This window comes from Cyprinus carpio, chromosome A7, assembly GCF_018340385.1.
Source record: "Cyprinus carpio isolate SPL01 chromosome A7, ASM1834038v1, whole genome shotgun sequence".
In the NCBI taxonomy this organism is placed as follows: domain Eukaryota; kingdom Metazoa; phylum Chordata; class Actinopteri; order Cypriniformes; family Cyprinidae; genus Cyprinus; species Cyprinus carpio.
In genome coordinates, this window is record NC_056578.1 from 34,357,787 (window position 1) to 34,376,594 (window position 18,808).

The window sequence follows — 18,808 nt, forward strand, 5'->3', positions numbered from 1 at the left end:
GCAATGCGCATCATTCCGCAGGGCTGCCCCTTCATATCGCATCTCCTCTCACTCGCGTCCTCTGTTCACTTTCTAGAGGAACTCATTTCCATAACTCAAGTATGTCACGACGAACTTAGGCTATGGTTAACATTTCTAAACCAGTGGAACGGCCTATCCTTTTTCTATAAAAAATTGGTTTCGTCCCCGACCGATATCCAACTGTACACAGACGCCGCCCCCTCAATCGGTTTCGGGGGATTTTTTTCAAGGTCGTTGGTTCGCGGCTCCGTGGCCACCGCAGCTCCAGGACATATCTCAATCCTCAGCTCTATTCGAGCTTTACCCTCTCGTAGTAGCAGCTTTTCTGTGGGGGAAAGAATGGGCCGCTAGTAGCATTTTAGTGCATTGCAACAACGACGCAACAGTGCATTGCATTAACAAAGGCCGTTCCCATTCACCTGCTCTGATGCCACTGTTAAGGCGTCTCACCTGGATTTCGGCTTGCTACCAATTCATCATAATTGCTAAACACATCCCTGGGTCAGAAAACCAAATCGCTGACTCCCTGTCTCGTTTTCTGTTTCAGAAATTCAGGACGCTGGCTCCAGAGGCGGATCAATTCCCAACTCCAGTACCTCACTATTCAGAACTAATATTCCCGTAACCCACCCGTTAAAACCCCTGCTTGACGCATCGCTTGACACTATCCTCCAAGCAGTTTCTCCCAGAACCCTCCAATCCTATGTGACTGCTTGTAGATGTTTTAAAACATTCCATGTCTCTAATAACTTGCCTTTCCCTGATTTTTCTCTTCTTTCAGTCACCTCTTTTATTTCCTACCTTAATAGCATTAAGGGCCTTCAAGTCGGGTCCATGGAAGGTTACTTGAGCGGCATCCAGTTTTTCCATAAATTAATGTACGGCGCTCCTTCCCCTGAGATAAACAACTCACAAACCTCCCTCCTGATCAAAGGGATTCAAAGATCCCAGCCCACCTGTCCCGACGCTAGACAACCCATAATGCTAGACATTCTCACCAAATGTATTCGCACACTCCGCACAGGCTACCAGCCCATCAGTACCGCTCGCACACTCGACGCTATGTTTATCCTAGCCTTTTTTGGTTTTCTCAGATGCTCAGAACTCGCCATCACTTCCAAATTCGCCCCAAAAATCCACCCCACCATCTCAGACTTATCAGTACTAGATGGTGAATCAATTTCATATTTGATTAAACAAAGTAAGACCGACCAAACCAAAAAGGTCATTTCATCTACATTTTTAATCTCTCATCACCAATCCAACCATACAACAAGTCACTCATTCCGTATTGGGGCAGCAACTTCAGCAGCCCAAAAAGGCCTCTCCCAACAGCAGATCCAAGCCCTTGGGAGATGGTCCTCAGATGCTTTCCATAGCTATATCAGGACCAACCGATTCCACATTAAAAAAGCTCACCAAACACTTATTGAATGAGAAGGAAGAGAAAAAAAAATACTGCATTTTGGCTCGCAGCGAGAACTTTCCCGGTAGAGCTCTTATGTTTTCTCTTTCGTCAAGTGAACATCTGGTCTCACAGCGGACTCAGTGTGAGAAAATCTCCCGGTCAAGCTCTCATTTTCCTCTTTCCTGTTTTCTCTTTTTGTCCAGCGAGCATTTGGTCTCACAGAGGACGCAGCGAGAACTTTACCGGTAGAGCACTTACGTTTTCTCTTTCATCCAGCGAGCATTGGGTCTCACAGCGGACACAGTGTGAGAAAATCTCCTGGTCAGGCTCTCATTTTCTCTTTCCTGTCCAGTGAGCATTTGGTCTCACAGAGGACGCGGCGAGAACTTTACCGGTAGAGCACTTACGTTTTCTCTTTCGTCCAGCGAGCATTGGGTCTCACAGCGGACGCAGTGTGAGAAAATCTCCCAGTCAAGCTCTCATTTTCCTCTTTCTGGTTTTTCTTTCTGTCCAGCGAGCATTTGGTCCCACATCGGACGCAGTGAGAACTTTCGCGGTAGAGCACTTACGTTTTCTCTTTCGTCCAGCGAGTATTGGTCTCACAGCTGAGAAAGGCACAAACTCGCCTGATCGGTCACTCCAAATTACAACTGCTCCCTGTTGCAGGCCAGCAGGGCCCGACAGTCCAGGTACAGTGAGCCGCCATCACGGGCCCCCTGGCCAAACATCCAGACCCTTTCTCGAGATGCCAGCCCACCAAACGCGGCACTCATTTGGGGAGGTCTTTAGTTCGGCGGCTGTCCTCTCCTCTTTAGCTTTTTGGGAGGAGTACTCTGGGTTCGGGCCGAACTCCGAGCTCGGAGCCCTCCCTCCGGACAGCACGCCAAATATGCATTAAACTTTACCCCCTCAATTGTATGTAAGTGTGAACTCGTGAAATGAGGTTTTATTAACAAAGTTTGGGAGGAGCACGTGCAGATAATTAACACAGGTGGAGAGCACTCAGCAATCAGTGGTAAGAGGTATATATACAGCAGTCTCACCTCAATTCATTTGACAGTCTCGCAGCAACCCCCCACCACCCTTCTCCAAACTTCTAGTCCTAAACCACTTACATAGTGGGGAGTACTCTGGGTTCGGGCCGAGCTCGGAGCCCTCCCTCCAGACAGCACGCCAAATACGCTTTAAACTTTACCCCCTCAATTGTATGTAAGTGTGAACTTGTGAACTTGTTGTTTGTGTGTCGTTTTCTTTACGTTTTCTGACTAAAAGCAATCAAAAGGCCATTTTAAAGTGGTTATGCAAATAATAATAATAATATTCAGGAGGGATCCCAGACCAATACAATTATTGTGCCTCCTCTATTTTAAAAGCCACAAGCCACCACTGCCTTCCATGTCATCATAGTGACAGTCAGGAGCGCCATGGCCTCTTTGGTGAAGGTTGGGGCTGTTTTGCTCTACTGGTTCTAAGGCAGGACTTTTAAGCTCCCTGATGATCTTTGGAGCATTGGGCAATGAATACTTTCTGCTCAGAAGTACACAAGATCTTAGCACTATATCTGGTATGGTAAAATACACTATAATTTAAAATGGCAGAAGCTTCTTACCCTTTTTTTTTACTTTTTTTTTTCTTTCACATTGCTTTCAATCTCATCTTTACAGTCTCCAGGGAAAAGATTGTGTGACGAGTGGGGCGGGGCCGAGAGCCGTGGGAACGGAGCGAGGCCGGTGGAGTGATTGGGAAATGAGCGACACCTGCTCCACTCACCGGTCTCGAGTCCCACGGAGGAGATCGGGAGGATACAAAAGAGGAGCGACGACAGTGAAGGACGAGAGAGGACCAGGCCTGGGTTTTATTTTGTGGTTGGGTTTTTATTTGTGCGCGGCAGTCGCCCGTGAGGGGCTGTCGCGCTGTTTTGTATTTATTTTGGTTATTAAAGTTTTATTTGAGTGTTCGCCGGTTCCCGCCTCCTTCTTCCCGTTATTATGGAGTTATATTATTACAGATTGTTTTTAGGTCTAAGAGCATATTTCATAATTTCGAGATATGCAATTATTAGTAAATGTTGTGCGACGCCAATTTATTAAAAAAAAGAAAAATAAAGAAAAAACCTAAAACACATTCTTCTTCCTTTAAATTTAATTGTTGAGTTCCCTTCATCACTTCCAGTGTCAGTGTGATCAATAGCTTGAGGAAGTTTTCATCTAGGAAAGTAAAAAAGGCAATTTTAAGTAATACATAATATTAGTTCAGTTTGTATGAAGGGGGAAAAGAATGTAACTTACGTGATGTGAAAATAATTCTGGCCTTATGGGGCTTCCATTCATCTCCAGGACATTCTTGCAATTTTACAGCTTTTGCTATATCAGTTTTATTTGGAGGTTTAAATTGACAAACGTGTCATGAGAGAAGCATTCTGGCACTGGCCCTTCCATATGCTCATTTTCCAGTTTTTGAGTTGCCTCTTTAACATCAGGACTGTAGCTGCCATTTTCCATCTCTGATAATCTGCGTATCACTTGAGTCAAAGGATTAAGTGCCCCTCAAACCATTTTTTTTCCTAAGAAATTTTCAAAGGGAAATGCTGATATAAGGTCTAAATTGTCAAGGACTTTGAAAACTTAACTGAGATGCACCAGACCCTGAATATTGTATACCAAAAACTCTTCACCATAAAGCTAGCCAAAGTGTTCAACGAATGACACCAACAAGAGTTTTAGCAAAGTCATTCAAGTCCCAAAGAAGCTGTCTCCATTCTGCTTCATTGACTACCATCCAGTTGCACTTACTCCTATTCTCATGAAGTGCTTTGAATGGTTTGTCATGCACCATATCAAGTCTGCCCCCCACCTCCTTGGACCCCTTCCAGTTTGCATATCGGTCCAACCTCTCGACCGATGATGCCATCACAACTGCCCTCCACTCAGCACTCACACATATAGACAAAAATGACTCATACGTCAGAATGCTGTTCATAGACACCAAGTTCCTGGGTGTGCACATCACAGAGGACCACTCCTGGACTGAAAACACAGCAGCACTGGCCAAGAAAGCACAGCCGCGTCCCTACTTCCTCCAAAAATTGAGAAGAGCTAGAGCCCCGGTCCCCATCATGTGCACCTTCTACAGAGGCACCATCGAGAGCATTCTAATGAGCTGCATCACTGTGTGGTATGGCGCCTGCAACACGTATATTTTACATACAATATTTTGGACTTGCCAAAATGTACACACCTACTGACAACAGCATGAAGTTGTAATAGATCTGAGGCTATAGAACACCCATCAGCACAACTGGACCAGTGTACAACAAGAATTGGTGTAGTTCGATGGCTTTCCATCTACATCGTTCAGCCAGAGCCCGTGGCCTTCGAGCAAATTCACTTGGAATGTAATTTCTCAGTGCAAGAAGTCTATCCGAAACCATGGAAGCTTGACTAGACGAAATGCAACAGTGCAAGGGACCAGTGGTGCTGATCCACAAGTCTAAGAGACACCTCATTACACCAAGACAAACCAGATGCATATAATATTATGGAAAACAAGTGACCATGTCAATGCCAACCTCTGTAAGAGGTGAGTGTTGAACGTGGTGTTCTTTATCTGTTGCTTGCCTAAAACTATGATCAGTTCTGCACCTTGCATTGACCTCAGGAAATGTCATTATATTTGATTTGCAGATACCTGTTTGGTGATACTTGTCACATCCATGATAAGCAGTGTGTGACTTCACACCTCTGATGAAGGCTCGGGCTGGGGTGTCACACACAACAGAAACAACATTCAAAAATAAGAATTTCTGCTTGAGCAGAAACCCATCTTTCAAAACTTTCAGCTCTTGAACCAGATCATGAAGATATTCAGTCAATGAATTTGGCTTAGAAGTATCACAAAACAGTCCTATCAAAATTGGTTTATTGGTGTATCCTTGCAACAAACCAAGAATTGGCCAAAACTGTGTAGTAGTACTTTTGAAGAGGGGTAGACCATCAAAAGTGAACTGTAGTTTAAAAACATGTCTGTCTGGCACATTAGACCAAATTACATCTAGAATTTTCAGAACAGAATTCAGAATCCCACAATAATGGAACACACCACCAGCTACACTGCTTATTTTGTAGCTTGTTTTTGTTTTCAGCAACATTCGTCCATACTTTGGCAGAGAGGGATGATAGATTTTGAGGATGCTGAGAAGCACTGACTGAGCTATTAGAGATATTCCAAATTCAATTACCCAGTCTGCCAGAGAACTCTGAAAATCACCATCCATCTTACTACACTGTTCTCCAAGATCAGGCAGATCCTCAACAGAAGCTACAGTCTTTTCATGTACTTCCTTATGCTCAATGCTGTAGCATTTGGACCAGTCAGGCAAACAACTATTTGTTATATTTAAAATAACAACTTTGTTTGAATGAAAAAATCTTTCTTTGAATGAACACATATACTTCAGGTCATTGTGTATGTTGTTACTCTTCTTGAATATTATATATACTCTTCTTGTCTTTCGTATTGTATACTGTTTTATGCATGCTTATGATAGAACCACTCGTTCATGTAATCTTACCTATATGTAATCTTACCATGTTTAGTATCTATGAATTCATTTTCTGATGATCTAAATGAGAGTGTATATTATATGTTGGTACATAGGCAATATATTAGTGTTCTAAGAATCTTTAGTAATTTTGCATTAATACTTAATAGAGTTCCATATGCAAATTACCATGCTTTCAGACAAAGGGCCGTAAAACTCCCCAGTATTTCCAAGCTTGCACTTGGAATTTCAGCCTTTCTCATTGAACAAGCCCATACTGAGAGGCGTGAATCTTCTCAGTCCTTATAAGACTCGCGCACAGTTCCGCCCGGGTCTTCTTCTGCTAAGTCTTCTGCTAAATCTTCTGATTGCTGAACATGTTGAGAGCCAGAGCCAGTGCAGGCATGCCCAGGATCTCAGCTGATGTCAAGTCAAGTCAAGTCATCTTTATTTATATAGCGCTTTAAACAAAAAAGATTGCGTCAAAGCAACTGAACAACATTAATTAGGAAAACAGTGTGTCAATAATACAAAATGACAGTTAAAGGCAGTTCATCATTGAATTCAGTGATGTCATCATGCAGCTCAGTTCAGTTTAAATGGTATCTGTGCAATAATTTGCAATCAAGTCAACGATATCGCTGTAAATGAAGTGTCCCCAACTAAGCAAGCCAGAGGCGACAGCAGCAAGGAACCAAAACTCCATCAGTGAGAGAATGGAGAAAAAAACCTTGGGAGAAACCAGGCTCCGTTGGGGGGCCAGTTCTCCTCTGACAAGACGAAACCAGCAGTTCAATTCCAGGCTGCAGCAAAGTCAGGTTGTGCAGAAGAATCATCTGTTTCCTGTGGTCTTGTCCCGGTGGTCGTCTGTGACAAGGTCTTTACAGGGGATCTGTCTCTGGGGCTCTAGTCCTGGTCTCCGCTGTCTTTCAGGGCTGTAGAGGTCCTTTCTAGGTGCTAATCCACCATCTGGGCTGGATACATACTGGATCCGGGTGACTGCAGTGACCATCTGACTTGGATACAGACTGGATCTGGTGGCCACGGTGACCTCGGAATAAGAGAGAAACAGACTAATATGAGCGTAGATGCCATTCTTCTAACGATGTAGCAAGTACATCGGGCGTTATGGGAAGTGTTCCCGGTTCCGGTTTACCTAATTAATGCAGCCTAAAAATCCTTTAACGGATTTGGATATTAGAAGTGTATTAGTATGTTATGTGTAAGCCAGGTTAAAGAGATGGGTCTTTAATCTAGATTTAAACTGCAAGAGTGTGTCTGCCTCCCGAACAATGTTAGGTAGGTTATTCCAGAGTTTGGGCGCTAAATAGGAGAAGGATCTGCCGCCCGCAGTTGACTTTGATATTCTAGGTATTATCAAATTGCCAGAGTTTTGAGAACGGATCGGACGTGGAGGACTATAATTTAACAAGAGCTCGTTCAAATACTGAGGTGCTAAACCATTCAGGGCTTTATAAGTAATAAGCAAGATTTTAAAATCTATACAATGTTTGATAGGGAGCCAGTGCAGTGTTGACAGGACCGAGCTAATATGATCATACTTCCTGGTTCTAGTAAGAACTCTAGCTGCTGCATTTTGGACTAACTGGAGTTTGTTTACTAAGCGTGCAGAACAACCACCCAATAGAGCATTACAATAGTCTAACCTTGAGGTCATAAACGCATGGATTAACATTTCTGCATTTGACATTGAGAGCATCGGCCGTAATTTAGATATATTTTTGAGATGGAAAAATGCAGTTTTACAAATGCTAGAAACGTGGCTTTCTAAGGAAAGGTTGCTATCAAAAAGCACACCTAGGCTCCTAACTGATGACGAAGAATTGACAGAGCAGCCATCAAGGCTTAGACAGCGTTCTAGGTCATTACATGCAGAGCTTTTAGGCCCTATAATTAACACCTCTGTTTTTTTCAGAATTTAGCAGTAAGAAATTACTCGTCATCCAGTTTTTTATATCGACTATGCATTCCGTTAGTTTTTCAAATTGGTATGTTTCGCCAGGCCGCGATGAATTATAGAGCTGAGTATCATCAGCATAACAGTGAAAGCTAACACCGTGTTTCCTGATGATATCTCCCAAGGGTAACATGTAAAGCGTGAAGAGTAACGGCCCTAGTATTGAGCCTTGCGGTACTCCATACTGCACTTGTGATCGATATGATACCTCTTCATTCACTGCTACGAATTGATGGCGGTCATATAAGTATGATTTAAACCATGCTAATGCACTTCCATTAATGCCAACAAAGTGTTCTAGTCTATTGTAGCGTGAACCAGACAAATTAAAGATTCGATCGGGAGCCTGGTTGAAACATGAGCCGAATTCCACAGAAAGGCAGGATGTTGTAAATCAACTCCCAGCACCACAGTCTGATAACCGACCAACTCTTTCACAGAACAGCTTTCAACATTAACACCATTAGAACAATTATTGACAATTTCAATTCGAAGAAGAGATTGTCTAATTTGGGGCAAGTAATCGAAGAGATGGACAGTCTGACACTCACATGTAAAGCCATGACCGAGAAAACAAGATCGTTGGATTGACTTCCACCCACCTAGCAGAACCAGACTGAAATTCCTAAGGAGACCTGTTAACCCCTCTGGTCTCCACAGGACATATCCTTACTCCCCAGAATGGCACAGAGAATGCCTTCCAATGCATATATGCACCAAAATGAACTCAAAAAAGACTTCTAAATGGATATCAGTCCATTGCTTAACTCCATATCATTATATGTAACCGACACATTTGATTTTAATGTTTCTAATCACTTATTGTGTATGTCTTTTTAAATAACTCTTGAATAGCTTAAGGGATCATATTCATGTTTAGTATGTGTGTGTTCGAATATTCTTGCTTGAAACGTTTCTGACCATCAGTTATTTGTCAAATGTATCATATTCTTGTTATAGGAATCATGTCCAAATTATACCCTACAAGAGCGGGAAAATTCGGACCACGAGCTTGATAAGATAACATATGATTTATGAATGGGTGGGACAAACATCGGAACACCCTGAGAAAAGACAATATCTAATTGGTCAAGACAACATTTGAGGTGTGGCCAAAAGGTCAGTTTAAATACTCAGGACACCATCAAATTATTGCTTTTAGCTTTGCTTGTAGTTTAGCTTTTAGTCATGCTTTGTCATCACTTTTAGCGTTCTTCGAGCGCCGTTCCAGCGTGCTTCGGCCTGCACGCCTGCTGCTACTTAGCCACGATGAGAAGAAACACCACCTAGTCTCGTCAAACTTTACTTCTTTTCTTTTCCGTTTGAGAGTTTTGTGTTCTGAGTTAAGTTTTGTAACGCTGTGTCTCCGAGTCTGACCTCGTGTGCCCGTCTGAAACTTCAACCAGCCCACAACTCCGCATCTTCAGCCTACGCCCAACCACGGGCTTCCCAAGACGTCACTTCAACGACTACTGAACTTCCAGCCAATCAGCAACCTCGGGAAACCCCCTTTTCAGCGACGACAAAGGGAACCCCGTTAAACAGGCAACGCAAGTAACCTCCAGACTCACATCTGTACTGGTGTTATCTAATATAATTTTAACCTCATTGAAGAACTCAGTGCGAGGGTTAATTAAGTGATTAAATGGTTGTTCATGTCTATGCAATTTCACGTATTGCTGTAAACTTGGGATTTCACATTTTCATTCTCTTAAACTCACTCTTTCCAAACGTTCTATCCTCCTGCAACTTGTGTGAATGTGTGAGTGCGTGTGCTTATGTGTTAGATTAGTTTATATGTCTTAGATTTATCTAATAAAGCCTTATTTATATTGAAAAGAGAAGTATCTTGTGTTGTTGTGCTCACAAGTTAATGTCTTAAACTGCCGATCTTGTTACTGTGCTAATTAATAGTGTTTTCACTATACTTTGGATATTAATATCCAGCGCAGATTTGATGTTATACGGCTCGTTCAGTGAATCGCTGGCCGTTTCATTGATCAGCCGTGAAACAGTGATTCTGTTCAAATTCCCTTTAAAATCTTAAATGATTCCCTTTGAGCTAAATTGACCTGTTTCCCTTACACTATGCAAAAGAATAGTGTGGTCAATAGTGTCGAACGCAGCACTAAGATCCAATAGCACTAATAGAGAGATACAACCACGATCAGATGATAAGAGCAGGTCATTTGTAACTCTAAGGAGAGCAGTCTCAGTACTATGATACGGTCTAAATCCTGACTGTCTCATCATTCCCGTTTCCTTCCCTATGGTGCTCATTTTTTATCAGTTTACTGACTAGCCTTAACACCCTTCTTCATGAATTGCCCCTAAGATTTTATATCCAAATCTTTTCCATACCGTGGTTTTATTCAGGTCTTTTGTTCTTCAACCTGAAACAAATAAATAAAAAGAACATTACAAACTGTAAAATTATTTATATAAATTATTAATAATATAGAAAGCAAACACACACACACACACACACACACACCAAACAAAAACAATCAAGAAAACCATAAATGAATGGGTGAAACTACAAGGTCCGTGTACGGTCCGTGTAACGCTTCACAATTCAATTTTCAGACATAATGGAGCAAATGCAAAATAATAAAATTATGAATTTTCTTCAGCTACCTCATAAATTAACAACTGCCATTTTCTTAACTTTTTTCAGTGTTACTTTTGCTAAATTGTGTTTTCAGAAATGTTCATTTGAATAAATAAAATCTAAACAATTTTCTATTTTTTTTTTTTATCTTACAATTTGCACTGTGGGCTGTACCATCAGCGTTGGGGTGTGCCGCAGACTGTTTCACAAACACTTAACATGGCTTAATGTATCCTACTAAAACAGTGACACTGGAGGACACACCTTATCAATAAACATATAGGTAGAGCTGTAGTCAAGTCCAGCTTTGTCGAGTCCAAATGAGAGAAAAAAAGGATCCTCTTCAAGACCACATACTTAACTACTGATAATGTTTGTGATGCGAGAGACAGCATATCTCCTATTCTAAGAAAATCATTTTACATTATTATTTGTAATGATCAAAAAGCATGTGCAAAGTAACAACTCTGTAGGACAGGTGTCTCCAAACTAGATTCTGGAGGGCCAATGCCCTGCAGAGTTTAGCTCCAACTGGCCTTAACACGCCTATCTTGAAGTTTCTAGTGTGTCTAGTAAGAGCTTGATTGGCTGGTTCAAGTGTATTTAATTAGGGTTGGAGCTAAACTCTGCAGGACACCAACCCTCTAGGACTGAGTTTGGAGCTGTAGTGTCAAATTATTTTTTATGTACTTTATTTACATTTTATTTACTTTATAATGCTGCTGTTTGCAGACATTATGTCTGTGGTCAAAAATTAAAATGACTGATGCCTTGGCACAGTGCACACAAACGCAAAGCTTGGGGTTATGATGCATGCGCACGGTTAAAGCTAGAAGGGATACTTTGGCTCTACTGGGCATGCACACATAAATACAGCGTAATTTTTGTCATACTGTACAACATTGTTAAGGATAAGTTTAAGGCTGGGGTATGTGTAGACGTTAATAAAACACAATCTAACAGGTAGAAAATTAAATTAGAAACATCTAAACTTTTCAGAACGCAGTAAGTGCACCGCTGGTCATGTGACAAGAATCAATGAATCAGCTTCATCCTTTCCCGCAACAAAATTGAAAGCTAAGCCAAGATGGAGAAACAGCTGATCATGCTGTACAAGGATAGCCATTTTTTAAATGAATTTATTAGCAGAGCTACTGCAAGGGATTTTTAGTGCCGGAAAACCATTTATTCTTTGCTGAAACTTCTGCGTCTTCATGGAGAGCAGGTCATGGTTGCCTAGCAACGACAGACGCCATGGAAGCGCAAGCATAGAGCGCAGGCTACAGAGTGCTTTGGAAAAAAGGAGAAAGCGGCACGCCTACTGCCTCCATACATTTTCAGACACGACGTGCAAATGTGATTTTGTTTTGAAGGAGAAAATTTTTTCTGGACTTGGTCGAGACCAACTTGAACATTTGGCGAGTCCAATGACCAGAGTCCGAGACAAGTCTAAGTGCAAACACCAACGAGTCTGAGACAAGTCCGAGATGATAGAAAAATATCTCGAGACCGGACTCGAGTACTTTAGCCCTACATATAGGCTACTATTTACACACAAACCTCAGAGCCCATAATATGAACGCAATGCGCAAGTTTCCCGTGAAGCTATCCCGTGAAGTATCTGCCACACACACACACAACCAATGGGGGACATTCTAAAACACGTAACATGGCTTAATGCATTAACACTGTGTTTTTAAAGGACCAAGTTAAGTAAACACATTATAAATAAAGCATATAATGTACAGACAAACAGGTGAATCCAGAATTAGAATGCAACATGTTTAATCACGCGTTAAGCGTTTAACGTAGCTTATGCATTAAAACAGTTCTTAGATGACCAAACTCAATAAACATTATTAAAATAGGCTAAAGCTTTATTCATAAACACCAGCCACGAAAATCCGTCTACATATAACTGAAGTGAAGTGACGTGACATACAGCCAAGTATGGTGACCCATACTCAGAATTCGTGCAGTGAACACACATCCGGAGCAGTGGGCAGCCATTTATTGAACGGGAGCAGTTGGGGGTTTGGTGCCTTGCTCAAGGGCACCTCAGTCGTAGTGTTGCCGGCCCGAGACTCGAACCCACAACTTTAGGGTTAGGAGTCAAACTCTCTAACCATTAGGCCACGACTTCCCCTATATATATCTCAGGGTAATGTTAGAACTGTAACAGCTAAATTTGAATAATATTATACAGTAATTTGTTATGCTCTGCTACGCACTTTGGAAGTGTCAGCTGCCGCCGAGTTACATAATTCGTGATAATGTTGTAGCCTGCTGAAAAAACCTATATGCAAATATTTTATAATCATTTATAATCAAATAGCATTTAAAGTTCAAACATTACACAGAGATATATGTAGACAGTTTTCAGCTGATGTTTATGAATAAATCTTTACCCTACATCTCCGGTGGTTATGCGTGTGTATGGCAGGGATGCCCATCCCTGCTCCTGGCAATCGACTGTCCTGCAAAGTTTAGCTCCAACCCTAATCAAACACACCTTTTTAAGGATTGATTAGGATTGGAGCTGAACTTTGCAGGACAGTCAATCGCCAGGAGCAGGGTTGGGCACCCCTGGTGTATGGCATAGTTTTTTTATGGGAGGAAATTGCTTCATGTGAAACTTGGCGTGTTGCATTCATATTTTGACACTTAACATTCAATTTAGCACAATTTGCTTCCATATTATGGGCTATTCTGCTTGTCTGTAAATAGTAGCCTATATGTTTATTATTAATGAGGTGTGTCCTCCAGTGTCACACTTTTAGTAGGATACATTAAGCCACGGTAAGCGTTTGTGAAACGGTCTGCGGCACACCCTAATGGTACAGCCCACAGCCCAAATTGTAAGATAAAAAAAAAATAGAAGAATTTGTTTTTTTAAACAAATGGAAAAAATGAATAAAGGTGATGTTTTTTATTTCTGCTTATTTAATTTCAAATTGAAAGACAAACTATCAAAACACATAAACCCATTTGCTCTCGTTACATAATTTTATCAAACAAAAATGTGCTAAAATGCAAAACAAACTGCAGATATCGATGAGTGACATCACAACGAAATCCACAATGGAGAAGAAATGCAAACAGAGACACACACACATACATACATTGAGGTCAAATGATGAGGTCCAAATCTAATTAAAAACTTTTTCCCTTTTACTCACCATTGTATTATTAAATCTATATTCAACAACTTGAATATTACAACCATGGCTACATTTTCTTGCTAAAAATAGTCACAATACAGTTTTTTTTTTTTTTTTTACATTTTATTATTTATTTTTTTTCCTTTTTTGTTCCCTTTTAGTCGGTCACTCTCGACGTCACGTCAGATGACCGACAAATTGAGATCCCTACCAAAAGGCCACAGATACTGCCCCTTCCAGTGTCCTGTGGGAGCCTCCTGCGCCCCTACTTTTTGGCACAGACCAGGGCCTGCCACAAGAGGACCAGCTACAGCTGCTATGGCACTACCTACTCAGTAAGACTGGATAACACTGGGAAACCATACCCATTCCACTTGGAACAGGAACGTTGCGGAAGCCCCATCCTTTCCAAAGGAGGTTTCGGAAGCAAATACACATATGAACATCCATTTAGGTGCATATGGAAAATTAGAGGTGATTAAAATCCTCATGGAAATGGCAGAAGTCTGTCGGGGAAACAGGCTCTGAGGCTATACCGTGGACTTTACACATATGGGATCCACTTGGGTCTCTACATATGGAACCCAGCCCTCTACCGGTTCTCACAGATTCATCGAGTGAGGGCCTGGCACCAGACATTCCGCCATGTCTGGCTGCAGAGGGGACGGAGGAGCTTGACAGGGTCTACGATATTGACTCTCTGGAGCAGTTTTAGCAAGTCAACCTGAAGCTGGGGCCTCTCAGTGCTTCTACCCGTTTCAGGTGAGAACACAGGAGGATACCAGCTCCACGCAAAGGCTATAGAATCTAGCGAACGTGTTGGGGGTCGCCCAGCCCGCAGCTCTACAAATGTGACCAATCATGGAAAGTAGGGACACAAGTCATTTCTGGGGCATTTTGAGTATATTTGGAGAAGTTGTGGCCATTTGAAGGTAGGCACTCAAAAAAGCTCAAAAGGGAGAAAATGGCCTCTAAAGATTGTGCAGTTCTCACCTGTTCTCACCTGCTGGGAGTGACAATAGGGCTCATTTACATCTCATTTAGATAAGCCATACCCCCTGTAAAGCTCCCCCCTGTAAAGCTGCATGGTTGCATAGCAACGACAGACGCAACGGGAAAAATCGGACCGCATACTATTAATAATAAAGGATAATGTGCATTGTAAATGTCAGTAATTTATCTTTTTTGACTTTTATAAAAATGATTTAGAGGCTGAAATATGTGAGTTTTATCTATTTATAAAACCTTTTTTGTCAAAACTCTATTTGAACTTGTGTATTCTAGATAATGTTGCAAGACACTCCTTTAAAATCTGGCCATCATTTTTAATGTTATTATTTTAATGTTTATGTAAACAAAAAGTACATATTGATGCTAATTTTATTTGTTATTTGCTGGTTTTCTACATAAAACTTGGTGAATTGATTTCATTGTGTAGCATTAGGACTTTTTGAACAGGATTCTGTGATAACCGTGATCATTTTGGTTACTATAATCATGAAATGAAATTTTCATGCCATTTCATCTGTAGTTATGATCAACTATGATAAACTAAAATCAACTATAATTATGTGTTTTTATAGTATAATATGCAAAGTACAATTTTCTATAAGAAAAAAATTAATCTCTGATTCTGTTCTTTTCTCTGACATTTAAGGGTAACATAGGCCTACAAAGACTCTTTTAGGTCTTAAACAGTTTGGATAGTTGTTAATACAGCGTTCCCACAGCTTGGTTAACTTCAAATTCAAGAAACTTTCAAGGACTTTCCAGGTCCAATACCCTCAAATTCAAGGACTTAATGTGAGGACACATTTCGAGTGAGAGCAAGGTTACATTGTGTTACCTTGTAAAATACATTGATACAGTTTTCATGTGTCAAACACAACTATGCAAAAAGCTTTTTTTTTTCATTTATTTTTGGCCATACGACAGAGGTCTGATATTCTATTCGTCATATTTCTGTTTTGCATAAAACTGAAGAATATTTGGTACATCCTATACTGTATTCTAAAATGATCTGATATAAACTTTTGCATGGATTTTATTGAAAAGAGCTTAGGCTCATGTAACCAGTCATTTCACAGTGTCTGTGAAACGCTGAGGTACCGTAGTAGTTTTGTGCACGCGTGAACTTCATGGCAACGTACAACAAAAAATTACCTCACGCGGGAAACACTTAACGTAACGCGTAAATGCAAGTAACTAACGTAAATCAAGCATAGTCCACGAAGTGTTGGCGAAATAACACATTATTATACGTCTGCGATAATCTTTGTGCCGTCCATCTTCATTGAATTTTGATATCAGTTAGAGCCGACCAGAGCGCTGCATAATAAGTAGCCACGCTTCCCTTGGAGGGCGGGGGCAATAACAAAAGAAACAAAAGCAGGCTTATCCAGTATGGAAATACACACAGACAATGACACGCCCCTACTGCGTGCTAGAATCTCCGAAAAACAAGCCGATTTTAACCTCAAAATGTACGCTTTTAAATATACCAATACTGCTACCTCAAACACGGAGAGGCTTCTTCGTGATCTCAACTAACAGATTCTGCAAAAAAAACGAAAATCACCAATTTTGAAAAAAAAAAAAAACACTTCTTTCTCATTTTGCTCGAAAGTTGTGCTGCCGACTTGTGTCACTGGTTTCCGTGACGGGTCACAAATATCTGTCAGCGAGGCGCCACAAGCCAATGCCAAGGAGGACACTTCTAGTAGAGTGAGTTTGCAACCTGAACGGGCAGGGCACACCCTGTGACTGATAAGCCAGGGTAATGGCATCCACTACCCAGTGGGCCATCCTCTGATTAGAGATGGCATTCCCTTTCTGCCGGTCTCCATAACAGACAAAGAGCTGGTCTGAGGTCCTGAAGCTTTGTGTCCGTTTTACGTAGCATCTTGATGCTCGGACGGGACAGCAAAGCTAAGGCTGCGTCTGCTTCCTCTAGGGGCAGCGCTTGCAGGCTCACCATCTGATCCTTGAAGGGAGTACTGTGAACCTTGGGCACCTTGCCGGGCCGGGGCCTCAGGGTTACCTGGGAATCAGCTGGCCGAAACTCTAGGCACGAATCATCGACAAAAATGCGTGCAGGTCCCCTACCCTCTTGATGTAGGCCAACACAAGCAGGAGCAGAGTTTTCTTTGACAGAAACTTCAGCTCGACTGTCTGCAAATGCTCAAATGGGCCTTGCTGTAGTGCTGTGAGCAATAGAGTCAGGTCCTAGGAGGGTATAGAGGGGGCAGTGGAGGATTTAGCCTTCTCGTCCCCCTAAGGAACCTGATGATCAGGTCATGCTTCCCCAGCGGTCGTGGTTAGCAGCGATCGCAGTGACATAGCTTTGAGGGTGGAGGGAGACAGCCTTTGCTCCAACCCCTGCTGCAAGAAGGACAGCACGACTCTGATCGGGCATCTTTGTTGGTCTTCTTGGTGAGAAGAAGAAGAGCACCACTCGACAAACAGGTTCCACATCCAAGCATAAGTGTGTCTCGTAGACGGTGCTCTCGCTGAAGTGATTGTGTCAACTACCTCTTGGGGTAGGTCACCTAGAAACTCCGCGTCCCGTCCAGGGACCAGACATGAAGTTTCCAGAGGTCTGGATGTGGGTGCCAAAAGGTGCCCCGTCTCTGAGTCAGTAGATCCTTCCTCAGAGAAATCGGCCAAGGAGGGGCTGTCATGATGAGCATTAGTTCCGGGAACCAGGTGTGGGTGGGCCAATAGGGTGCCACTCCCTGACCATGCACAGTGTCTGTGCAAGAAGGCTCACTGGGGGAAACACATATTTGCGAAAGCCAGTGTGTCCGTGCCGAGTGTTCCCTCAGTCAGGGAGTAGAACAACTGGCAGTGAGAGGTTTCTGGAGAGGCAAACAGTTCTAACTGAGTGGCTCTGAAACATCTCCAAATCAGCTGGACCGAGTCGCCATTCTCCCAGAAGCGCAGCTCGAGACAGCGTCGTCAGATGCCCGGTTGAGCAGCCCAGGAATGTGAACAGCACGAAGCGACCTCAGATGCTTCTAACTCCAAAACCGTGTGAATCACAACATGCCTGGAGACCTGTTCTAAGGGCACTGCTGCCCGAAGAAACGCAAGGTCTGACCACGGGGTGAAGGTTTGATGGCAGGCCGGTGTAACTGGGACCCAGTGAGTGCCGCATTGCCACGTCCACCTCGGGACTCGGCCATGGAGCCAGTGCTGAAGCAGTCTCATATGAAGCAGCTCCAGAGGCATGACTGTTACTGCAGCTGCCATATGCCCCAGGAGCCTCTGAAACTGTTTCAGTGTGAGCGCCATCTTGCTCTTGAGTGTATTCAAGCAGTTCAACACCAGCTAAGCATGTTCCTGCATGAGGCGTTGCTGTCTTCTCGACCAAGTCCCGCTCCATACCGAGAAAAGAGATCCTCTGCATCGAGGAGAGTTTGCTCTTTTCCCAGTTGACCTGAAGGCCCAACTGGCTGAGGTGCAAGAGCACCAAGTCCCTGTGTTCGCACAACTGATCCTGAGACTGAGCTAATATGAGCCAGTCATTGAGGTAGTTGAGAATGTGAATGCCCTGTTCTCTCAGGGGAACAATGGGTGCCTCCGCAACTTACATGAAGAAACGGGGAAACAGGGACATCTCGGCGGGCAGGACCTCGTACTGATATGCTTGTCCTTTGGACGCAAACCGCAACAATGGTCTGTGGTGCGGAAGGGACGACACATGAAGTACGCGTCCTTCAGGTCGATCGCTGCAAACCAATCTCGGGGATGGACGCACCCGAAGTTGCGTTCCTGTGTCAACATCTTGAACGGTAAGCAGTGAAGGGCCCAGTTCAAAACACACAGGTCCAAGATTGGTCGTAACCCACCACCTTTCTTGAGTACAAGAAAGTAGGGGCTGTAATGCCCGTCTTCAAATCGGCTGGAGGGACCGTCTCTATTGCGTCCTTTGCCAGTAGGACTGTGATCTTCCCCTGCAAGACAGGAGCATCGGACGCCTTCACTTTTGTGAAGCAGATGCCACTGAATTTGGGGGGACACTGGGAGAACTGAATCGCATAGCTGAGGCTGATGGTCCGCAGAAGCCAGCGAGATGGGATGGGTGGTG

At 42.8% G+C, this 18,808-nt stretch overlaps 1 protein-coding gene across 1 annotated transcript in view; it reads left to right on the forward strand.

Annotated features, from left to right (window-relative positions):
* LOC122145679 (transmembrane protein 236) overlaps positions 1-3,236 on the forward strand; it is a 50,108-nt gene extending 46,872 nt beyond the window's left edge. Inside the window, exon 4 of the mRNA XM_042760926.1 lies at positions 3,094-3,236. Coding sequence (XP_042616860.1) covers positions 3,094-3,116 — 23 coding nt within the window. The 3' untranslated portion in view covers positions 3,117-3,236. The remainder of the gene's footprint in view (positions 1-3,093) is intronic.
* The last annotated feature ends 15,572 nt before the right edge of the window (positions 3,237-18,808 follow it).